The 26103-nt window shown below is 43.6% G+C and overlaps 1 protein-coding gene across 3 annotated transcripts in view; it reads right to left on the bottom strand.

The window, feature by feature from the left end:
* ankfn1b (ankyrin repeat and fibronectin type III domain containing 1b) overlaps positions 1–26103 on the bottom strand; it is a 115700-nt gene that overhangs the window by 9600 nt on the left and 79997 nt on the right. For all 3 annotated transcript variants that reach the window (XM_069155750.1, XM_069155748.1, XM_069155749.1), the window contains 7 exons: positions 11998–12217; positions 11499–11706; positions 7839–8036; positions 6963–7076; positions 6692–6789; positions 5424–5514; positions 2251–2358 (listed from right to left, as the gene is read on the bottom strand). In XM_069155750.1, the coding sequence (XP_069011851.1) occupies positions 2251–2358; positions 5424–5514; positions 6692–6789; positions 6963–7076; positions 7839–8036; positions 11499–11706; positions 11998–12217 (1037 nt within the window). The remainder of the gene's footprint in view (positions 1–2250; positions 2359–5423; positions 5515–6691; positions 6790–6962; positions 7077–7838; positions 8037–11498; positions 11707–11997; positions 12218–26103) is intronic.

The raw sequence follows: 26103 nt of genomic DNA, 5'->3' as shown, positions 1-26103 counted from the left end.
CCAACAACATGGTCGGAGTGGAATGATTTTTGACATTTCATGCTCTCCACTGGTGCGGTACCATTTGACAGTCATGCTGGCTGCCAAGGGCAGACTATGGGCCTACAGGGAGCCACTCGCTTTCAGCTCCCAGAAGAGCACTAACTGTGTGTAGACGTATGTGTGTGTGTGTGTGTGTGTGTGTGTGTGTGTTTACCTGCGCATACTATAGCTGCTGGAGCGTGGCATGCCTTGAGCTACAGCCATATGCATGGAGCCAAGGAGCTATAGTAATTTGTGTGTGTATGTCTGTATGTGTCTTAACCCTTTGCCACTCACTGACAGGGAGGTCAGTTAAGTCTGTGGGGACATGTTTATTTTTAGTGGGCCAGGAGGGGGTTGGAGGCAAGAGAGAGAGAGGTGTATGTGTATATATATATATATATGTATGTATGTATGTATGTATGTATGTATGTATGCGTACGTGTGCGTGTGTGTGCGCGTGTGTGTGCGCGTGTGTGCGTGTGTGTGTTTGTGTTTGTGTGGGTGCTTGTTGGTGAGATAACGCACCTCCCAACTCATTAGAAAACCGAGTCCCAAAACCCTTGGCAGATCCCCTCCCCTCCCAGGTGATCTTACTCCAGCCCCAGGCCACTTAAAGTCAATAAATCCCCTCATTCAGGACCCGAAAATAACTAATTTTCTCTTCAGGTGGACGAGTCGAGGTGGAGCAACAAGAAAAAACAGCACCCTTCGACCCCTCTCACCTCCCCGAACATTTCTCTCCACTTGCGACTGTTCAGCTCCAGTCCTCCTGGCCTTAGTCCCTGTTTGACACTGAGTAAGACAGACAAGTAGGGCCGACTGCTGGGGTGCTTGTGTTAGTCAAGGCCTCTTTCACAGTTTAATTAATAGTGTTTGGACAAGAGGGAGAAGGTGGTGTGGGCTATAAGCCGGGCGGTGATGGGGGTTGCGTACACGGATGTGTGGGAGAGAGTCGGAGTTGAACGCGAAAGCATGTACTTGAATATTTGTGTCTGTTCGTGAACATGTCCATCTATGTGTGAGCCTGTCTATCTTTACACGTGTGTGTGTGTGTGTGTGTGTGTGTGTGTGTGTGTGTGTGTGGACAGTAGACAGGATGACTGGCGGGCTGCGGGGGGTGAAGGGTGGGGGGCGGGGTGTTAGGGAAGGGGAGGCGGGCGGGGGGGGCAGTAGTCAGTGTTAATTTATGCCCTCTCCAGACTCCAGCCCAGGACTTGTCTCTTACAGGAATAACAAACATGACCTCGGGACACGCCACCTTGACTACCGTGCCTGAACTCTCAAGCTCAATCAGTCGCCGTCTGAAGAACCAAGAGCCACTCAATACTGACTATTATATTGCATCTCGCCCTAATGCAAATACGGTCTGGCACAGTGGACAATAGTAAGTGGGCGAGTGTATGGGGCGTGGGGGTGCGAGAGAAAAAAGAGACAACTTGCTCAATGCTAAATGCAGTTTGCCATCACGTAAAAGAGTCAGTGTGGACAGGTTTTGACACTTATGGGAGCAGCTTACAGCCAGCAGTGTTTGAGGATATAAACAGCTTGAGTGTGAGAGAAGTTGATCTGCATTTTGTCACACAGAGAGAGAGGTATTCAGCAGAGGAAGGGCTGAGTCATGGAAAGACTCATAAGGGGGTGGTGGTGTGGTGGTGGTGGTGGTGGTGGGGGGGGTCTGCTGAGACAGAGGGGAGGGTATTATTTTTGAGGTGCCATACCATCTTAGTGTGTATGGCCCCTGAAGTACTTGTCGTGCCTGAGATTGTAAGGTGTCTGTCAAGGTGAGATGAAACACAGCAATTGGCGAGACGTGTTACACCTGCGAATCGAACCGTCTGTCCGGTTTGTTTACGCCGAGAACATTTCTGAAACTAGACGGAGGCTGAAACTGCAGTTCTGTTTATTTAAAATGTGATGGGCGTAGTGAAAACTACGAGCTCAGGTTAATGTCAGAGGGTCACACTACTGCACTTCAAATGATACTAAAAACTGATCTTAAGGGTACCGTCAAGTATATTTGTAGTCATCGAGCTGTTATTTTAAAAACACCTGGTAACGTGTGCTTCTTTGTGGCTCAATGAGGACAGCGAGTCACTATAACTACCAGGTTTAGGGGGTTTGAATTTCACTTGAGGGTCAGCCATGCAAATAGTTAAAGCTCTCGTGTTTCTGTTCCGGTCTTTTAGGTAAACATGCCCATCAAATCGATCAAGAAGTTGTTGATACCATGGCAGATGCAGTGGCGGTGAGCTTCTTTTATCTGCCCGAGTAGCTGGTCGAGTGCCTCCTTCTGGCCTCTTTGACGTGGAGCGCGGCCATCAATGTCCCTCCAACCTGCAGCCAGATATAAAACAGATAATATCAGAAAAATTCTATTCTGTATTTATCAAAAATATTGTTCTTTTCAGCTGAACAATATATTATTGATGCAGAAGTGAAGATGAGTAAATGGAGGTACTGGTTGGTCCAACCCACTGGTCCAGACTGAAATATTTTAGCAGCTGTTAGATGGATTGTCATGGAGATTTGTAAGATATTTTTGATAACCAAAATATCAATGTCAAATTTTCTCCCAACGCATCTTACAGTAGCCAGACCATGTTTAGACACTTTTACTTGGGTACGTAGAGCTGAGCTGAATCACCTACTGTGTTTGGCCTTACTAGATATATATTTAGGTTCAGTATATCAGATGTTAAATGTAGTCTTCTTACTATTTTTCACGAAACTGCTCATACTGGCAATTTGAACACAACTGGAACAGAGACACCATAGCGGTTACCTCGGCCAAGGAGGTTTATGTTTTTCTACCTGCTCAATGTTAATGAAACTTGGCGGAAGGGTGTGGCATAGGCCAAAGATGAAGCCATTTGATTTTGAGGCACGTGCAAATCACAGTGCAGTTTCCATGAATTATCTTCACTTTCATTAACATTGCGTGACACAGCATGTTGACCCACTAAATGTCATACATCTCAAAATCCATTAGACGGCAGTAAATTTTTATTAGCGACAAACCATGGGCCAGATATCTGACGAGTTAGTATCACAATCCACATTCACAGATACCAGCAATCCTCTTGGGTGCACTTGCTAAAACTAAATACAGTAAGCTTTCATCATTAAGCACTCAGGGACAGTCGTGAGAACTAGAAACAGTACGAATGTAACATTGTCACAGTTGTTGCATATTATTGAAGACTGGTCTATTGGCCTTGGTGGAAGTCTGCGCTCTCCGAGTGCCCTTCTTTTTACTATGTAGGCTAGATTTCGCTGTGAAACCAGGTTCTCAGACCGACAGTTTTCATTTGATTGTAGATCTGTCCAGATATGTATTGTTTTGCTTTATTTTTTTTTATTTTTATGAAGAAACATCAGCAAACATTAAAGTTATTTTTGTGTTTTCTGGTATTCAAAGCTTCTAAGACTTTTATCACAAACAGGTTGTGACTGAGAGCATCGAGATGAAGCTCAGTGATCTGTTTGAATATATCAACATTATGTGGTGTATTTGAAATTGAAATCTGGAAAAGATTTCTCAAAATGAAAATAAGCTTCACATGTTTTTGAACTGTCATAGAAAACATTTTTATTCGAAGCACGCTCAGAATCACACAACTCAGCAGCAGATCTCCAGAGATCTGAAGTTATGAAACTCTCAATATATTGTATAGGTGAATGATTTTCTTTCTGCTAGTGACTTTAATTGCAATAAAATAGTAGTTATATTGATTATACTTGGCTGATGTGGCATTGTTGTGGCAGTCTAGTGGCAGTCTAATAAGTTCATATTCTGATTGGGACCCCAAAAAATTCTTAAGTTGGCCCATTTCCTGAGGCTTCCAGTGGAGACTGAGGTATGTGTGACGTCCAACTTTACAAACAGGTCTAGTATGTGTACTATAGGAAACAGCACACACCAGTTTAAGAGAGCTGGTGCTGTCTGACAGACAGACCCACTCAGCACCACGGCTATTGGCCGCCCTGCACATATTTGGGCTCACAACTGGTGCGTGCACACATGTACACAGAGATTTAAGCTCGGTGTGGCTGCCCCACTGACGGAGACCAAAGAAAGTTGACACACCACACATCCAATAGCACAAGACTCTAAATGTACAGCTATTGTACTGCAACCTCAATCTTCTTCTCATTTTATTACTCTTTGTGTTTTTCTGTCTCTCTTGCTGTGTTCCTCTTCCCCAGTTTTACAAACACACACAAACACACTTCCCTCCTCGTAGAGGACGGGCTGTGCAGAAAAACGATCCTTCAGCACCTTCTTCCTTCTGTGTTAGCACCGCAGGATGTGTCAGCGATAACCCACCCCCCTCCCACCACCTCGCCCCCCACCCCTCATCGCCCCCAAGCCCGCTCCCTCTCCTAGAGCCCCCCGGAGGGCGCGTGGGGCTGAAACACGGTGAGCTCTATTCCCGGAAAGGTGCCTGTCCCGACAAGACAAGCGGGCCCTTTAATGGGCGTCCATGGCCCGGCATAAGGCCCCCACTGTTGGGGCCGCGCCGCGCGCTACAGCACAGACATGCAAATATTTCCAGTGGTAGGCCCAAATGGAAAACACAAACACGCAACATCGAAATTAGCTCTGAGAGGGGGAGGGAGGGAAGGTCGGAGGGAGGGAGGGAGGCGGGACAGTAGAAAAAAAAAAAGAGAGGGAAAGCCTAGTTTCTTTAAATGAAGACACACATACACACACTTGGTGAAAAACACTGTGTGCGATGAGGACAAACATGTTCATGTGTTCCCCAGATGTGCAACGAGTGTGCCAATACGCCCACGTTGATAGTACCTATGCTCCCTCTCTTACAGTAGGTGTGTACTAACTCTACAGACTTTACATGCTTCACACAAACAGCAGCGATGAAAGTCAACTCATAAATCCAAATTACATGAAAACATAGCTCAACAGAAAACACTTTAAAGTCATTTTTTTAAAAGAGACAGATAGATGGAGAGAAAGGGAGAAAAGAGGGTCAGAGCTTGCAGTGGTCAACACCTCAGCTGTTGCACATGACTTCACGGTTAATTTCTTGGCTGAACCCGGGCGGCTTCTCCTGCCAGCCGGGCCCAAACACCTTCCTGAGGCTACGGTTACACTCACTGAAATCCGCAGCGGGGGTCCCGAAAACCCACCCAGCCTCCTGGCTGAGGACAGTCCAGCTGTCATCCCTCTAATGATGTCAAAGCAACGTTGGAATGACGTTGGAGTAACCTAATCGACCGAACGAAATGATGCAACGTTCAAGTCGTTTCATGTGAGCGGGCATCTAAGAGAATTGTGTCGTTCAGGAAGGACACGCACGCAATGGAGGTGCTTGACGCACTTATTTGAACGCTGGTGTGAACTGGGAGCTTTATGTAAAATTAAGGTGGAGACTTACTGGAAGGTGTAGAGCAGGCTGGGGTGGAAGCTAGTGGAGGCCCCCATCCCTTCATGTTGTAGCTTGACACCCGGACGTAGTAATAGGACCCCTGGAAGGACAGGAGACATGACGGTCAAGGCACAATGTGGTTGTATGCAGCTACGGGCAAAAGGAAAGTGTTTCTGTAAATGCACATTAGTCATAAAACCTTGTGTGTGTGTGTGTGTGTGTGTGTGTGTGTGTAAGGATAGTGGTGCATCTAGAAGCTCTGTCTGTCTCGGTGCTTAGTTTGCAGACAGCAAGCCTCTGTCTCTCCTTTCTCAGCCAGATCAATCAAAGTGGCCGCCAACACTCCCTGGCCTCGCCTTGACCCCCTGCCTTGTGACAGGAGTGAGCTTTGGCTGGTAGCAGGGGTCTGAAAGGGGGGCGGGGGAGAAGAGGGGTTTCTCTCACATAATAACAAACAACCCGAGTGGAGTGTCCATTTGTCTACATGCCTGCTTAAAAATGCCAAACATAAATCAGGTGGCAGGCTACCAAGCTGCTCTTTTTATGATTTTGGAGGCTGTCTTGCAACTGTTGCCTGTGAATGGTCAGGAGCCAGGACTTTCAACAAATAACAAATAAACTGTGTTCTTTTAATTGCGTTTTGAGCGGAGGCCATAAGCCTTTCACGGCAGTCGTTTGGGACGGATGGTGAATACAAACTTGTGTGCGGCGTTTGATGTATCTACTAAAGAAGAGTCGCTTGGGAAATGCCCTCAAATGTCGTCCAAGCAAATGCTTTAAGTTTGTGTGTAAATATTATCGGCGGGGGAGGGGGGGGTGGCCCTTCATTCTGGAGAATAGCCTCTAAAGTTTTTATCGGTCAGCACCAACAGCTGCGAAGGCTACAGCTTAGAGTTTTGTTGTGTTGCCTTGTCATCAATAAACTACCATATAAAGCATGATTGCATCTATTTTGTTTGGTAGGAGGAAGGACAGCCGAGTGCTGGATCAAGTTCATGATAAAATGGTTTGCTGTGCAGTGTTGTAGGGGAGAATAAAAATGCACTGATGCTCGTTCAATTCAAACATCCCTTCAAAATAAGTGACATTTATTGGCAGTGTGAAACTTGCTGTCAACTCATGAAATCATCACATAGAGATTTATTACGTGAAGCCACAAATCCAAAAACAAAAGATACTTCCTGATCCATACTAATTGACTGATCAGGCTGAAATACTGATTCAGCAGTTTGGACTGTGATTTTATGTGGTGAGACCGAGATTCAGGCAGAACTTACAGAAGTTAGTCCGGTGATGCTGCACTGTAGTAGAGTGGTGTCGTCCACGACCATCTCACCCAGCAGAGGACTGAATGAAGGATCACTGCTCCAACTCACTTCAAATACACATAAAAGCATTTCTTTATTAATTAGAAAAATTCCTAAAATCTTAAATCATAAAATGTTGTTTTCCACACACTTGTTGTTACACTCAACACAAGAACTCGACACAATGCACGACTGAGTGGTTTGTTGTAGATGAGGCGGTAGGTTGCGTGTGACGGCTGACCTTTGTACTTGGTGACCACGGCAGAGTTGACACAAAGAGGCTCCTGGAAGTCAACTTTTAGACTAGAGCTGCTGCTGACAGACAGGCGAACGACACTGGGAGCATCTGGAGGTTCTGTTCAGACAGAGAAAGTAAATAAGGAGAGAGACGAGACATGTGAAGACAAGATTCTCCATTATATCATTGTAGTAGAGAAAGAAGAGACGGTCGCCAGGTTACTGTAATGGCCTCCGTTAGTCTCTCTGGTCTGTGCACAGTGCACTCAGAAGTGAATGTGAGAACCTGTAATCAACCATCTTCACAAGCTGATGTCAACTTAATCAACACTGAGTGGAAGCAAAGATGTCATTGATTGCGATTGGAAATATAAACATCATTTTGACATGTGGCTTACAATTTCCATCCATGTTAACACAACTTGGCCATCAAATTAGTGTACACGAGCACGAGGAATCATAAAGGAGTCTTTTTCACATCAAAATGCAGATTGCTTTGGGTAGAAGGGAGCAGTGTCTGCTTTCCAGGGGGTGGCTGTCTACCCTGCCACTAAGCGTGTCACGAAATGCCTATAAAAAATTTAAGCGGGAATAGAGGCGTGTTATGTTTGCGCACACACACACACACACACACACACACACACACACACACACACATACATGCCCACATAGTCGTGTGTTGGGCTTCCCAGTGTGGAAGCCATTAACTCGGCCCAGACAGAATGCCAGCAGAAAAAAAGGGTGCGAAAATGAAAACCAAAGATGACTTCTGAACTGCAGGAATGAATGATCTGAGTGCCAAACTTCCATCAGCTGTTTAGCACGTGAATAAAAAATAGGGAAGAAAAAAAAAAAAGTGAAAATCATCTTGAAGCCTTACTTGCATGCTCGAAGCCTGTCTGCATGCGTCTGAAGAGCTGGAGCCTCCATTCCCAGGCTTTTAGCTGCCTCTCCCGATCAGATCCCTCCTGCTCGGCGGGACCTTCGTTCCGCACCTGAGCCTGGAGCTCCAGAACCCGCTGATCCGCCTCTTGAACCAGGGTGGCCAAATGCACCGCTCGGCCCTCTAGACTCACAACTAGGAACGACATGGGAGACACCGCGAGAGAAAGTTAGCCACAGTCAAATGCTCGCGTGACTAGTTTTTCAAAACTCCGTCGACGTCCAGAAAAATACGTCAAGACGAACAGCTGTTGAATACAACTAAAAACTATAAATGGGACGAGGCTGGTTTTCAAACCACAATTCAAAGAGTAAATGCAAAAAAAAATACTGATAATAGTGAAAATTCTTAATCAACAGAAAAAAACATGAATTTCGTATGTGCAAAAAGATGAAATGTGTTTTTGGAACATTTTCATAGTGTAGTGTGTGAAGCCCATGTAGAGTCCCACGTGAAAACTTGTCCACATATTTTCCCCATGTTATCATATGTTGCAACATGTGGTAAACATGTGTCATACATGTGACCACATGTGTCCCATGTGGAAAACAGGAGCAACTCACTCAGTTAATTGACCATCTCAATTAATTTTACTTTTATCAAGAGCTTCAACAAGGCACATCCTGATATCACAAGAAACCCAATGCCGGCAAATGGCTTTTGCAGGCCACTCTTTTTAATGTCTTTGTTTGCCTGTGGCAGATTCCTCAATAAACTTCATTTAATGCATCTGAGCGGGCTCTCTTAAGGGATGACATCACCTCGAAAATGACACCGAAAATGGGGCAATGAAAGTGAGAGGGGGTGAGAGAGGGAGGAGTATTCTTCATATGCGGTTATAAGGGAACACACAATGGTGGGAAACATGCATAGGCATCATTTTAAAGTGATGCCGTAAAACTATTTTTCTGCAAAACTGGTGGAAAAATGTTGTATGACGGATCTATTTTTAAAATGTGCCTCATCCAGCCATCAGAAGAATGTTTTTCTCAAAGGGGGCAGGGTGTTACTGAAACACTGTGAACAATGATGTTTAAAATACATCGCTATAGTAGATGAGATGTAACACCCCGTGAAGCTATTCAAACCGTGGCCGCACGGTTAGTGATAGTGACCGCCGGTGGCATAACACAGAGATCAAACACATTCAGGTCATTCTAAATAAAAGTATAGAACAAGTAATGTAAAGCTGTTGAGGTCACGAAGGACAGTGGCATACTGTGCTCCTTCTTTGGTGGCTGGTCATCTCTCGGAGCGTGAGGGACTGGTGTGTGTCTGTGTTTAGTCTGTGTGGTCTGTGTTTGTTCATTGTAGATTCCACTGTTGAGCGTTAGATTCCACTGTTGACAGTAAGTTTAAAGCTCCGTGTCAAAATGTCCATCTGGGTGTTTCATTCTGCGGCTCTCCCCGTGTCTCCTCGGTGGCTGTGAGCCTCTCTTTGAATCCGAGTGTCTCTTCTGGGTGTCAGTTTTGTTGTTCTCTTCAGCCACTTGTGTGAAGACTTACAGGCAGTTTGTCACTTTTTTAAAGGAGATAAAATGAGGGTCAGGTTTGAGGTTAAAATTATTACAAAGGATCTTTGGACTCTTGGATAGATGGACATAATATTGATGTTGGTTTATTTTGATTCACATTCCAGGCCTTGAAACAGGTCCAGATGCTGTCACCAGTGTGTGTGTGTGTGTGTGTGTGTGTGTGTGTGTGTGTGTGTGTGTGTGTCTTGATTTGTCCTTAATTCACATCAAGGCTGGGATCTTCTTTGTCTTGTTGAGAGTAACCAAGGGAACATAATGTGAATATGAAGCAGCTTTAGAGAATTAGTTTGATTTGTCTGCCCTCGTCTCAAACGAAGTGAAGTCGAGCATCGCAATATCAATAAGTAGCAGAATCAATTCCTTTCAAAGCTCAAGGAAAGGTCTGCAGCATCTGTGATGTCAATTCTCCTCAGAGTTTGATTAGTGAGCTCTTAAATAAAAAAAAAACAGAGGGAAAGCTTTTTCTTTCCGTATGTGCTGTTGTTTGCTCCTTTAATTTGTCTGTTTTAGTCTTTTTACCAGGCACGCACTTGTGCGCACACAACTCATGCTGTCTCATGAGAGAGGGAGAGCACAATCAAAGAGCAAACTTCAGAAAACACCACTTTCCATTCAAGTGTTTTCCATTTAATGATACCTATATAAGACGTCTGGCTCAGCTCTTGAAAATCTGTGTGTGTGAGTACAAACACAAACAAGCCTTACAGATCTAATCATTAACAGAGGAGGGGAGCGGAGGCTCACCAGATCACAGACAATTAAAAGTGCTTATGAAGATGACTAATATTGCATCATGATTACCACCCCTTCGATGTCTTTTATGTTTTCAGCGGAAAACAGAGATGCGTGAGTTTGTCCATACAGTTGTGATTAATCAGACTCTATATAAAAGTGGACGTAGCTTGCGGGTCTGAAAAATGAGGCAGATGCGGAAGTGCCTTAAACTGTAATACCACCGAGTGCCACTACAGGCTGGCTCCAAAAAAGCCTCTAGCTCCTTAGACTCCCATTCAACGTGTCTCATTAATTACAAAGACAATGCATTTTTTTGTCAAGTTATCTCGGTGTTGTCAGCTAAAGTCCCTCCCTCCTCCCGCTTCCAATCAGATCAAGCGCTCGTCCAAATATGGTCACTTCTGGCTCCAAATCTCCCAGAACTAGCAAGATGGCGCCGCCCAGTATCCGTACTCAAGGCTTTATAACGGCAGTTCACAAACCAATGGGTGACGTCACTGTTGGTTGACCCTTGGTATAAATGCATTCCTGGCGTTCGTGTTAGGAGATTTCGTTATGATTTCAGTGTGTATTGTTGCTTCGGGGGACACCTGCAGTTGCTTAGGTGGCAGTTGGTGTTGTCGGTTCGTTTGTTGGTTCATAAAGTGGCTTTTGGAGCACAAATACAGACCGAAATCAAAAAAACTGATCAAAGAGCTGTGGGGAAGTCACAGATACGATTTTTGGGTCTCACTTGCATCATTAGCTTGTGAACTGACAAGCTGTGATTGTGATGGTGGAAGACAGTTAACTTTTGGCTTTTACCACATATCACAAAGGATCGGCTTGAGGATCACGTCGTGCTGAAAGCCAAGGTGACATTTTGGTATGGTGACTTACCTATAGTTAAAAAAAAATATCCTAAAATATTGAGATTCGAATACACGAGAAGATCATTGTTCTTATCAGTGACATTGTAGTACCACAAGGAGATTTGGGGATATCTTCGACAGAAAAAAGATGACTAGAACCAGTAGAATAAAGGTAATGTAGTGATTATCTTTGAGCATCTCAATGAGTGGTAATGATGGGCCTGATATTTTGCAGATGTTGCATGACCTCCCTTTAAAATATGTTTTGGGTTTAATTATAAAGTGCTAATCAATCAGAGAAATTTAACAGGGAGTGAAATAAAAAAACAAATAAAAACACTTGGAGCTCCCATTATAGTGAGCACAGCAGGTGTGTTAAATATATAATTCTCCACATACAAACCGTAGTTTGGATTTGTTCCATTTAAATAAGGATAAAACCCCAGTGAGCAGTAACAGGTACTTTCTGTACTCACAGTGGGGGCTCTCCTTGGCACCGGCTCGCAGCAGAAGCTTGGCCATGGGCACGTTGTTGGTCATAATGGCGATGTCGAGGGGCAGGAGGCCCTCACTGTTTGGAGTGTTGAGGTCCAGCTCCTCCAAACTGTACTGGGACAGAAGCAGCTGCACCAAGTCCAACTCTTGGTGCTCGACTGCCTCGAACAAAGCTTCATTACTCTGGAACTGTGACACAAAGAAAGTTACAACAAAACTACTAAATGTTCAAGCTCAAGTTGTAATACTGTGAGACATTTCAGCTTTTATCAGTGATTGTTGAGCATTGCAAACATGTGCAGCTTGCTCCATCTACACACAAAGTTTCTCTGTCTTGCGTTACAATAGTTAGATAGGAGGCTGTGTGATGTTACCACCTGAAGTTCTCGGACTCTCCATGTGTTTTCTCTGGCTATTTTTAGACTACAATGTTCCTGGGCTTATTATTTTTTCCCTTCTCTTTCTCCCGCTCAGACTTACTATGGTGGTTTTGCGCAGCCTCTCCTTGTCTCCTCCCCGTCCTGACACCACGCTGTCCTCCAGAGCGGGGGGGTTGGTGCCCACACGGAACTTTCCAGACAAATTGCGGTAAAGGCGGCGAGCTGCGCTTGGCGAGGACAGGCTGGCTGACTTGCGCGCCGAGGCCGGCTGGTTGGCCTGGTCCCCTCTCATTGGCTGCGTCATCTTGGAAGAGTCGGCCCTGGAGGTGAGGTGAGTGGGTGAGAGACGTGAGTGAAAGGTAAGACAATCTGGTGCAACACATTGTAGCCGAAAGCAGCGGAAGGAAAAGAGTACAACATTGACCGTACGATCATTATACGAGCTTAAAAAAAAAAAAGATCATTGCATTCAAGACAAAAAGCTCAAGTGAAAGAGGACCCAAAAACACAGTGACAACAAAATAGTCCGAATTCTTTTCAAAAACCTAGGCGGGACAGAAAACGGGCTTAATGCTTGGTTAAGTGACACTATTACCAAAAACGTGACAACACTTTTACCCCGTCATAAAAGCAGCAGAAGATCTGAGGAAACTAGATCAACTTGTCACGTTATTCAGCAAACAAGTTTAGATTTTGTCTTTGGAAAACCGTACATGAAATTCATCAGGGTCTAACATGACTCACATTATGCGATGTGTCAACCGCCCATATCAATTGTTGAGACAAATTTGAATGTGTAGTGTTGATGTAATAGTATGTATGGCAGTGGCTGTCAACATTTTGGGATTGTGATCCCACAGAACAAAACAATGGCCACACATGACCCACTTTCAAAGGCTGTATAAGTACCATATTGAACAGCTAATACAACGTTTTTACTTCATACCTTTTACACAATTATCAAGGGAGAAAAAGCAAATAACAAATGTGGTTATCGAATAAATAATACTTGTAGGTAGTTTAAAAACTGACCCCATGAGAGAAGGGCACAAAACACCAATGATCTATGGCATGGTGATAATAACACCGATCTGCCGGATGGGCTGATGCTGCCATAATCAGGTCTCAGCCACAAGTGCTGTATGAGTCATCCCGAACTGGTACTGCCAGCCTGGTTGCCGGTTTTGCCAACATCGTCTCTTTCTTTTTTCTGAAACAATCACCATCTCTTGCCACCGGTTTCTTGGCATCACCAGTAGGACCATTACACTGCCCCTCTCCACTCTGACATGGGAACTATGTAGATGACGGTGTGTTTCTCGGACGAGTCTGGTCCGTGGCGCTGACACACACTCGAGCGTTGAAGGAAATGTCAGCAGGGCTCTGCAGGCGATGGTGATAGACTCCGTGTCGGGTCCCATCAAAGAGAGGCAGAGAGATAAATAAATTCCTTGAGGATGTGTTTTCAACAGCTTTTGCTCCTGTTTGTCCCACCTCTCCTAATCTCTTATGAGCTTGTTTCTCCTCTAATCATCTCCTCTCTTATTTCTGCTCCCCTCCTTCCTCTTGCTGCTGATCTTTCAGTCGGCCTCTCATTTCTTTCCCATTGGATCCTACATTCTCTTCTTCTCCTTTCTTCCCCGCGGGCCTCTTTTCTGACCTTGATTCAACACTGAATCCTCATTTTATTGAAGTGTGACAATCTCTCTGACTTTTCTGGCATCACAACCCACTAGAAGCGTCCATACTGACCTTAGTTTGCTTCTTGAAAACTAATAAGGTTTCAATGTGAAGAGAAAGTAGGGTCCGTCTGATTTTTTAGACCTTTTAAGTTCAAATAAATCAGATGAAGATGACTGACACGTCTGATTTTAACTGCAATTTTTTTGGCATCTACCTTCTGAATCATTAAAAGGCTTTGACGGAAGCAAAACATCATAATTTGAATCGCTGCAGCAGTCAGCATGTTCGTCTTTACCCTTGTCTCCTGTTCAGTTACTTGGGCAATGCTCGTCAGTCAAAACCAAACATTTAAATGTGGTTGTGATAAGGCAAAGGTTTGAGTATGACGAGACTGAGAAAGGTAAATGAAGGTGTTAGTTTGGGCTATCATGTCACATGCCAAGAAGTATCACACGGGCCAAGAACAGATTTGTCAAGGTGAGAACATCTGTAGGAAAATTTTTATTTATACTCCCTCTCCGCAATGGACGAGCGAGCCCTCATGAGCATGCATACGCACACACAAACCCTCCCCCAACACATGCAGTTTATGCAACAGCTGACGGCGGCCCACATTGTAAACTTTAAAGCAGCTCCAAGCCCCCGCAACAAGGCCTTTTTCACAGGGCCGATACACCTAAAATACCCCCGATCCCCGTCCCTTCCCGCTCCGTCCCATCCATCTCCACTCCATCCCGTAATAGAGGCCTTATTTTAGACATCCTCGTGTTCCCGGCCGGGCCTAACCTATTCCAGGGTTCCAGATAAAGCGCGGCAGGTATTTGGAATAATTTTTCCATGGGCCTGGCCCGGAAGATAAAACAAGAGATATATTTGTAATGCGTGTGCCGGTATCCCATTTCAAAGAGAAAGCCCAATGGAATCCAGCCCTAGGCTTATTGTTATTTGCCTGAGATGGAACAGACGACTTTTTTCTGTCGGCAGGACGGTGCCCCATCACTCTCTGACGACATTAGGGTGTGTGTAACGTGGTGTGTGTATCTTTCAAAGAGATGCTGCATCCAACACGTGAGACTGGGATGTCATTCCCCAATGACATGCCCCCTACCCCAGAGCAAGATAAAAGATGGTACATAATCAAAGGACACTGCACAAAAAGCTCTACAAAATCAAATATCAATTAAATGTCGTAGAAAGAGAATGTATTATGTATGTATGTACAGCTTTTCGGCAACTAGTTTATACTTGCTGTAAACTGATGATCATTGTGATGACTGTGTCAATGAATTTGCTTGCCGTGTACAATTCAGGTCAAAGAACAAACATACCCAAACTTTTGAGAAGGCTTATAAAACACTGTAATTCATAGGTCACAAATATTCAAATTGAATGAAAACTGATAGCTGAAGTTGGCTGAAATCCACATTTATGTCCTTTCTGTTATAGAAGTGGTACATATGAGACATGCCCTCTATCTTACCAAGACCCTTTTCCTCTTGTAGAGCACTGCTTTTGCAGCAGGACTACCGTTGCTCTAGTCTTGTATTACCAGATGCAAATTCCCTGTGTGAATATGTGGGTCTGGACACGCTGCCATGACGACTGTTTCTAGTCGTTGCATCATACTGGGCGTAGACTTCGGGTTCATTTTCAAACTATCAGAGCGGCCTTGAATCAATATAGCATTGGCCACCATGTGGCGTATGTTGTGTGCCAAAACTCACTGAGCTGTAAGCAACAGAAACCCTCCCCCCAGTGTGGGCAGAGTGCAACGACATGTCGGTAAACTTAAATTCCTCGATATTTGCTTGCATTACTACAACTGTCTGTTCCGCTTCATCTTACTCTACCACCATTGCCACTGTTGGTAATACATTCAGAAACAAATGCATGACTTCAATGTCATTGCACTGAGCCTTCCCAACTGGTACCTATTGGTTCGCCCTTAAGAGTGGCTGAGCAAGCCTTCATATGAACAGGGTTTCCAGAATATAATCACAGCAAGAACTGAAGTTTTGAGCGATAAGCAGGCAGGGCCAGGACGCCATTGTTCCAACAATGCACATAAAGAACCTGAGATGCAAAAGCTCAAACTGATACAAACACAAATAACCACACTTGAACTCGCTTGAACTTGAACAAACACAGTTGCACACAGTTTCCTACAGTTTTACCAGATTTGGGCAGCAGGAAGCAGTTGTTCTGGGAAAAGTCTCTACCAAAAGCCAGACTCCATGCTTGGCCCTTGATCAGTCCCACATCAAATACACCCAGCCTGCTGCAGTGAGACTGTATTAGTCCCACAAACAATCAACACTCCCTTGTAGCAAACACATACACACAACATCCGCTTTATTGGTTCTATCAACCTTTTTACAAAAACAGCCCAGGCCCCCTGTCAGTGAGTCAGATGTTAACAGAAACTACACAAAAACATGCAGACAGAGTCTAGACGTTTACTTACTGGTTGACTAACAGTCAAGAGGGGAAAAACCTATGATTTAAGCGAATGTTAAATAATTGTTGGTTCCAGCATTACACAAATGGCAAAGTTTCTGGGATTTTCAGTGGAAGCTAAAAGGCAGCCAAAAGTACACACAACAACAGCTCATAACAGTGGTGTGCAGAGGGACGTCTCGGAGACACTTCAGGGCAAATCTGCGAACGGGCAGCTGAGTGGAAAATCTTGCTTGGTCTGATGAATCTTGGTTTATGTTGCAATTTATTAATAGCAATTTGAATTAATCCATCCAACCTGTTGTTAGCAGTACAGGAGTAACTACACATAGACAAATATATATATATACATATATATATATATATATATATATATATATATATACACACACACACACACATGGAAACACACATATCTGACTTAAATCTTAATATATTTAGATTCCCAAATTCAAATTTAAGCATGTTGGTGAGCAACCAATAAAATCAACCACAGCCACAACTCTATTATTGTGAGTCAATTATGTCAGAATAAGAATTGGAAACATTTTCCTCTTCCTCACCACTTTCTTTGATTCCGAGGCATCTTAGTTGTTTCTCGTTTTCTTTGTTTTCTGTTCTTTAGTTTTAGTTTCTGTGTGTCATATAGTAACACATTCTTGATATTTGTTGTTTATGTAACTCAAGACAAAAATAGGAGCAGTTTCAGGTTTGTGTACAGCCCTACTGAGTACTGTAGGAATGTTTTAGACCACAGGTCTCCAACCAGTAGCTCACGAGCTACCTGATAGTTGAGCTGATGTATGTTTGAGTATGTGTTGAGTATGAATTTCTTATTTTTCACACAAAGAAGCTTATTGAGCTGGTTTGGTGGAGCTCAGCTATGTGAATAAATGTTAGTTACACTTTTATTTTGTCAAAGTAGCTCTCAGAGGAAAAAAGGTTGGAGACCCCCGGTTTAGATGACTGGAAACTTGAATGTAAGATAAAAAAAAAACAACTAACTTTTTGGCCACTGCTCTGTTACTATGAATATAGATAGTTAAGCTGAACAATAAACAATGGAAAGAGTCTCAAACGCACACACAATGGCACAAGGAGTGTGAGCTCTACTGTATTGAGTGTGTGTGTCTGGTGTGCCAAATGTAAGCACATGAACATGTAGGTACCAGAAAAGGACATTACAAGGACTGCTGCCTAAATTAGCTACCGCAGCACGAAAGTAAACTTTTTGACAGTGAGGAGCAGACAAACATAATTACAGTAATGCGGTGAGGTAATGAGTCCAACAAACACTGGGAGTATGGACAAAGACATATGTTCAGAGCATGCAGCTGCGCAAAAGACTTTTCTTTAAAAGACACCTTCTATAACAGTTCTCAAGAATCTCAAAAATCATCAGTTACTTTTTGTATATTTTTTTAACATCTCTTTCTTCATTTCCTCTTACACCACCTTCTCTCTCGCCACTTGCCTCTGATCCACCTCAACCCCACCTCCGTCATGTTGCCATTATATCCCCCCCGGCCCAATTTACAAACTTCTCACTATGGACACACATGAATCTCTGCTGTATGTCAGTGCGTGTCTAATCATGTTTATGACACACAGGAACCAATGACCATTCATATGAGCTGACATGCAACCAATATCGATTATCTGCGTAGATGAAGTTCCGCAAAATAAACAAAGAACAGGAGGTGCGTGGATGGACAGAGAGAGACGACGCAGAAAAAGGCACCAGAAAGACAGTGCTCACTGAAAACAGGGTGGTGGGGGTCAGCAAGGGAGACAGTGAGCGGAGAAAGTCGCACAAACTCACTCACTCACTCACACACACACACACACAGACACACATACACAGAGTACGCTGGCTGCTCTAAATGTGGCTTGTAGAAGGAAATTCTGAAATCTGAGTCTTGGCACCAGACAGGCTGGAAGCAGCCAGGCTGCTGGATGCACAGAGGGAGAGGGTGAGAGGGAGAGAGGGTGGGGGGCGGAAGGGGGGGGGGAGTATTGCTAGAATTGCCTTGGCTCTTATCAGCTTATAGGCAACATGAGGCCACGCCAACATTGTGACCTGCAGCCCCTCATGCACACAAGTTGGCATGGCAACACAACAAATGAACACGTATATACTCACCTATTAAAACACATATACAGTATATACTCAACCCTGTTTGGAAAGTTCACATAATCTCATAGCCAACAGGTCAACTCCTGAGGCTCTTTTGGGTCAGATTTCATGGATGAGATTAAACTGAGGGATGAAACAGGTGTGTGCATCAATATGTTGAAGCTTCAGCGGTGCACATTTGCTAAAAAAATAAAGATGTTTTTTTAAAATCTTAATTCCCAAGGCGTCTACACAGTTAGACGTGGATTATCCTACCAGATGTGTATTTGAAAAGTAGCAGATTGGCCTGGAAGTAATGTACCTGACAAGTGACATTATTAACATGAACTGTGGTTATTTTGATAACCAGCAGCCTCATGAGTCCTTTGGAAACCTGTTGAACCACGAGCAGCAGGAAGAAAAACTAATACCAGACCATGGAGTCTTCTGTTTACAACAGATTTCTAGACAACATTTTTCCACTGTAAACCTCCCACTGGGCGTGCTGAGGTGATACTCTGCTACTCTGAAATTATATTTATTTGTTGTTATTAGGTTTGAGTGAGTCAGGCTACTCTGTGAAAACCAGGTATACAAACCATATTGCATGCTCCCTCATGAACACTGTTTCTTTTCTGTCTCTCTTTTTTATCTTGTCCTTTTTTTTTTTTTTTTTTTCTCACTTTCTCTTGCGCTCCCTTGGGAGAATGGCAGAGAAAGAGTGGGCGGTCCGCTGTATGTTTAACCTTTGAAGTGGGCCTGCTGTGCTGAGCAAGGCCTGCCACCTGTTGGCTCTGTGTGTGTGCATGTGTTGTGTGTGCATGCAGAGGTAAATCTCTCTAATTTTGATGAGCAGAGACAACAGTGGAGTCACCATGGGGATGGGGTGGCGGGCAGCGGCCGACGTTCTCAGGAGAGGGGGGGGGGGGGGGGGGGAGGAGGGGGTGCTTCCAAGGTGGGATCACCCACACACAAACATACACACAACCCCTCCTCTGTCAGAGGCTTGGTGACACCATGTCTCCCACGGCGATCGTAGGTCCAGCCTGGGTGGCTCCAGGCCTTCTGTGTGTCTCTCAGTATGTATGTGTGTGTGTGTGTCACACCAATGGGGTCCCTGCCTGGGCCACCATATGCCACCCACCCAGCCAGGGAGAGGAGAAGGTGGGGGCGACCCGCGGCCACTGAAGCCACCAGTTGGCTCATTCTCTCAGTCACACGCCGGCTGGGCGCCATGTTTAAAGTCCCACGGCTATTTATCTGGGAGAAGGGGTAGAGGGAGGTGGATGGGTGGGTGGGGTGACCATTATTCTAACTGTGATAGATGCTTTGTAAAAATGATAACATACAGACTCACACACATGCATCGGCAGATTAATGATAAAGGGTGACAAACTCATCTGACATCAGAGTGTGTTTACGCTTTAAAGAATGGCGAGCATGTGGGACTCATCAGCTTGTTTCTGGAAGATCACATGAATAACCAAAACACTATGCACGTGTACATACACATACCCATAACAATAACTAATCTACTGTCAATTAAGAATGGAGTGTAATTCAGTCAGCAGAATCCAAAGGACGGAGATAAAAGACCGTATTATAAGATTCTTTGGAGGAAGTGATACCACCAGCCACATGGGAACACTCACCAACAGAGTCTACAGACACTTGGTGGTGGTGTAGATTGGAAGGACACCGAGTCTTCAGATGAAGATCAGAAAGAATGAGACTTGCAGGTTTGACACATTCTGGAGATCACAAAAACTGGAAGTAGACAGGTGGAGGTGAGCGGTGATTGGTTAATATAGGTTGTGGGTGTGGCGAAATCTGATGGGGTTCGATAAACGGGGCAACAGCTGTCATTCCGCTGAGTTGGAGGTGAGATTGATTAGTACTTGATTAGAAAGTGAATACAACTCTTCAATGGCTTTCATGGTGCCTCTGTTCCATTGTAGTGTACACTGATGAGGGCGTGGATGTGTTCGCTACCTGAGCTTTTGATCTCAATCTGCAAACTAGTTCAAAACTAAAAGCTTTGTTGGGGCTCTGACTCTGAATACGACCCTTAAACACACGCACATATACCCCCCTGTATCTGGGTGCCGGTTTGCAGCTGGCTCGACTTGTGAACCTTCGAAGAACCAGTTTGCTTTTCGTCAGAGACACGTCAATACATTACTGTATACAGCTGTGTACATCTCAGCTTTCCCATATCGCGCCAACTTCCAGCACAGTAACAGGCGGATGACTGTACAAGGAGACAGATCGTCTCCTCCACTTGTTTACTATATTTTATGTCTAAACTAAAGCTCTTTCTAAAAATAAGGTTTATTTGGTGTTGGTTAGTAACAATAATCCGGGCCCGCTCCCATGATGGAAGCGTTTCTCAGTTCTACACCAGCTACATTTCAGTGCCTCTTTGGAACCAGTTTTTCGAGCTTACAGCCAGCTCTGTTGCTGATAGGCAAAGAACTAGTTTGAGATTAGGCACCAGCTACAAACCAGTCCTTGAACTGTCATGGAAAAGGGGTAGAAGAATGTAGGACTGATCTAAGTAGCTCCCCAACCTTGGTTGTCTCTTATCAGCATATTAGCAATGCATGGTGCCACTCTAATCCTCTGATCTAGTGGCTGTCTGTCACTGCACACGCATGCGCCAACAGAAACAAACACACATTCGAGCCCCATTAACTGGATTTTTCTCTCCCATGGTCTTTATTTCGTAACTTCTCTTTTCTGTCCTTCCAAGTCTTCAGAGCTCGTTCTCTCTTGCTGTCTCTTTCCATCAACTTTTCAATCTGTCTTTTCATCTACTTCAGTCTCAATCAATCAAACTCTCTCCTGCTCCGGTTCGTTCTCTTCTCTCCCTCCTTCTCTTCTTACCTATTTCAGTCTTCTCTGACATCGCCCCCCCCCTCCCCGTCCCCCCTTTCTCCTCCCCACCGACCCCAACTTCTCTCTTTCAGCCTGCCTCCTTCCCTCCTTCCCACTGCCTTCCATCCCTACCCCCGTCTCCCTGTGTCTATGTGCTGAGTTGAGGTTTGGAGTGGAAACCAGAGTATCAAGTCTGAGACACACAGGACAAGAGGGAGCCAGCCTCATAAATCTCCGTTAGTGGAGCCCACAGCATCCAGAATCAAGAAAACAGTGTGTGTGTGTACATTTGTATATTTGAGTACATGTATTTGTATGCGTGTGGAGGTAAATACATGTCTGAGGCTGTGCATGTTAATTTGTGCAAATACAAGTGTGCATGTAGCTGTTCATATGTATTTGATACAACATTTACTAACCTGTGTGACTACATTTTGTAATTGGGCATGCACGGGTTCATGTCCCTCTCTGCGTACATGTTCTTATATGCGTATCTGTGTGTGTGTGTGAGAGAATAGCCCTGGACTATCCAAAAGCAGAGAGGTTAGCAGATATTCTGCTCCCTCATGTGGACTGGAATCTGCAGTCCTTCATCTCGCCAACAACTAGGCCTCAACAAATTAATATTGCAGGCCAAGGAGCAGTTGAAGTACAAACTGAGCAGGACGCTTGAAACAGTGTGGATAAACAGTTTTGTTCTGAAGACAATGTTTCACATATCTTCAAAAGGTTGATGAGAATAAAAGCTCAAATCTTCAGAGCATCATTAGACAGAACAAATATAGTGTTTGTTGGATTTTTAGTTTTTGTTGGAGGCATTAAAAATAGTTTGGAAAACTTTAACCACAAAGACCATTTGAAACTTTCGATCATATTGTGTGATCTTCATAAACTTTCCCAATTGTCATTGAACTGTATATTCTGCAGTTCTTTCCAAACAACTCAAAAACTTCTTGTCCAGGTTGGCTTACATTTTTTGAACTGAAAATAGTTCCTGTGTTAAAAATAAGAGTTAAGGCATGTTAACTAAAACAACAACAAAACATAATATAAAATACTATAATTAATAGATTTTCCAGCTCTGTATATATAATAGGACTTTACCCAATTACTTTTGTCTTTTGGTGTTAAATACACTTGAACGCAGCCACAAAGAAGAAATAAAGTGTCAGCCGTTCAGACAGAAGCAGGAACCAGTCCCATTCTGCATCTGTCTTTGACAGATCTTTAACATGAACCATTTAAAATTTCTAAAGAGAAAAATTACAGGCATTTATAACCTCCTCATTTGTCCCTTTTGTTTGAACCGACAGCCCTCAGCCGTAGAAGAAAGGAGCAAACTCTAAAGAGAGAGTGAACAAGAAAAAGTGGGGAATATTAAATCAAATTAGAACCAAATGAGGCCAGTGGCACACTGTCCAAAACCACTTTACACCCGGGCCCCTGGAGCATTGCCTTGCTTCTTTCTTCCTCTAAGACTTTGGTGATTTCTCTGTGTTCTTTTTTTTTTTAATTTTTTTTTTTTTTATTCCCTTTGTGCACAATTCATGAGGATTAACAGTTGGTAACCCCCATTCCCCCCTACATACCCAACTCAACACAGTGCTAAGTATTACAATGTGTGTTTGCTCATATATATGTGTGAGCATGAATATGAAGGAGAAAGTCAGACATGCCGACATGAGTTTCTGCTACTCTGTGAGTGTGTCTGTCTGTCTGTCTGTCTGTGTTTGGCAGGCTACTTTCTCTGCTGACATCAAAGTCAAGACGTCATCCTAAGAGTGCTGTCAGCTTGGAGTTATCCCTGAAGACAGCGTGGCACCAGGCAGAGCAGAGGGCCTTCAGGGGATAGAGAGGATCTAAGCCCTCTGGTACATACTGCACAACCACACACTTTACAATCAAACACGTACTGGTGTGGGACCAACTGCAATTGGTTTGAGTGGCGAATGCTGCGTTACGCGTTGATGTTTGAGTACTAATGTATTACGTTTCCTCTCCAGGACAACTGCGGGGGAACTGTTTTGGGAAATAAAAACTGCTTGGCCGTTATACATGGCTGACTCGCAATTGTACTCAGGGGTTTTGGCGAATGGTTGGAACTGCCTCTCTGTCACCATGAGAGGATGTGGAAATAAAGACTTATTTGCTGGCCCTGTGCTGGAATAGAACCAGTGTCCCTTTATAGCCCCAGTACTGACTCTCAGGCTCTATTAGATGTCTCCAGTGTCCATGTCATGCTCAGGAAACAAGGAATGCACTTATTGTAAGTCGTTTTGGATAAAAGCGTCAGCTAAATGAAATGTAATGTAATGTAATGGAAGCAAATACTTTATACACACCAGGGGAAACAAACTTATGCTAGGCTGAGTGGTTAGCTTAGATATTATATACTTATACTTCAGTAATGCTGATAATTCTCTTAGTGACATAAAGTATCAGCAGCAAACTTAAGTCTGCTCACATATATCTTAAGAGAACCAGAAGTAAGAATGACTTTTAATCCAAAGAAATCTCATAAGAATAAAATTTTTAATTAAGGACATGACTTATTTACATTGTAATTATTAACACTTATGGTTTCCTGTGAAAAACCGGAATTTCTGCCTCACGGTTGTAAGCCTCTGCCAACCTGAAGTTGCTGTTTAAATCCATGTTTGTCTAGACTCAAGGTGTTCTTGAGATATCACGTTCACAAGCATGGGACAGAGTCACAGTGACCTTTGAACACCAAAATCTGATCAGTTTATTTTTGGGACCAACTGAACGCTGGTACCAAATCTAAATGAATTCCCTTAAGGCCTTCTTGAAGTATCGCATTCACGAGCCTGAGAAGTCTGTTCGGACGAACAACCCGAAAACAAAATGCCTCTGGCCACGGCTGTCGCTGGGACAAAGGCATAAAATAACATGATAATATTTTTTCAGCAATCTTAATAGGTAGCAACTACCCTGCTATTTTCCTTTTAACACTCCCAAAAACCCATGCTCACCCCCTACTTCCACTGTTTTCTCCACCCATACCTCTAGAGGCCATTTACTATGATTACCAATAACAATAACACCATCATTATCTTTTATTATCGCATTTTCCCAAGGCCCTGCCAGCCCTCACAGACTTTGATAAAGCTACAAAACGTCTCCTGTTTCAAGCTTGTATATAGGCTGCCTTGGCTCAGAATTCCCTTAACAGTCACAGTTTGTTTGGGTATCTGACTTGAATCGACATAAATGGCAATGGACCACTAAATAGACAGTAAAGTGTTGAGCCACCTGAGACTGCCTTCCTAAGGAGGGCTGCTGGTAGGTTTCCAGCTTGGTATTTTATGTAACTCTCGTCTCACTTTACACTTAAAAGTTTCAGTTTAAAGAGTGAAAGGGGGGCGAGGGCAGTGCACAGATACACATAATGAATCCTTAATATAAGTGCATTTATTGGTGGATGAATGTACTACAGTACATTTCTATATTTAACCTCTATTATAGGCAAACACATCCCAGTGCTTTCTGTAACTGTTTTACAGCGACTGGCTCAGGGCCCAGAAGATTAATCACGAAAGCATCCAACACTTCTTAGAATAATAAGTACCTGTTTAGATTTGATATCTAATGGAAAATAGTATTCAAAAAGCACTCTGAACTAATCGGTAATTCTCCTTGTTTACAAGGAAAAACACCCTGCTATGGCAGAACTTTGATGTGTCATTGCAACTTTGCACTGCAGTGTTTTTAACTGTAACCCTAACTAGGCAACATGTAATTTTTAAATCACATTATAACATTATATACAAGTACACAGGGCTCAACGCTAACTTATTTCCCCAATCAGTACATGTGCTCCAAGATAAAACCATGTAGGAACACACAAATACATTTAGGAGCACACTGAAAAATGTTCAAGTAAAACAGGGTTTATTAACAGTTTATTACTGAACATTGATATTTCTACTGCACCAGCGAGTGTGTGTACTTTATAAATATCTTTGCAGAGACCAGTTTGAGTTTTAGACCGTTTGAATGAGGACATTATGGGGACATTTTGGCCAGTTCTCGCTTTCTCACACTCCTTCAAAGGGCTGTAGATGGTTAATACTTTATTTAGGGTTACAAACGTATGTGTCTGTGTGTGTGCTCCTTCTCTGTGTGAAATTATGTAAAAAAACAGTGGAGGGCTATAAAAGTACAAGACAATTGTATCCACTAGACTTTTTAAAATCATTGTAAAGCTTGTTTTTAAAATATACCATTTTAAAAATATTGCATATTTTTTTCTCATTCTGTGTGTCTGTGCATATATGTACTAAGGGACACACATGCACCAAAAAAAGCACCAAAATCACACATTGGCCCATGCCTGCTAGACGCAAAGGCCACGCTTGGCAATCTAGAAGCTTTTATTGTGAAGCAGATACAGGAAATGCAACATCTTTGCATGCAAGCGAAAACGAGTAGTTGTAAACAACCATTGTTTTTTGGGTTTTTTTGTGACTATTTTGTTAGCTGACTGGTGGACAGTGTATCTGCAGCCACCTGTTAGTGACTATAGGTTTGAGGTAACGTTACCCATCACATTCAAATTACGTTTAATAATCACAGTCATCTTGTTTTGGCCCATCTGTTACGTTTGTAATCTTTACTTGCACACTGTGCTCCGAAACTGTTCCCTTTACTTTTTTCCAGGTCGCACACATCTATTTTTAGGCGCAAATGCGAGTGAAATACTCGCACTGTCAAGCCATGGCACTGTACTTAGCTACATCATTGGATATCATATAGCTCTGTGATGACAATTGTTTCTGAAAAGCCCTCATCAATAGTGAGAAAAACAAGGGAAATTGCAAAAACAGACTACAGGAAGTGCGATAAATGTTAAACAATTTCAAATATGCAACTGACTGATGGGATGTTTTCAATAGATGCTACTCGCACATGTGTTTCCCTTCTGTAGGCGTTGATGACTGTGCATTCCAGAGGAGCTGTTCTAGTCTTGTCAGGAGTTGGACCGACCTTGTTTCACCTCCCAGTAGCATGACTCAACCCTCAACCTTGAATCTCTGCTCCTGGGGTCCCTTG

This window comes from Embiotoca jacksoni, unplaced genomic scaffold (assembly GCF_022577435.1).
Source record: "Embiotoca jacksoni isolate LCO1_2020_lvr unplaced genomic scaffold, fEmbJac1.0.p SCAF_20, whole genome shotgun sequence".
In the NCBI taxonomy this organism is placed as follows: Eukaryota; Metazoa; Chordata; class Actinopteri; family Embiotocidae; genus Embiotoca; species Embiotoca jacksoni.
This window is presented reverse-complemented; position numbering and strand designations above follow the sequence as displayed.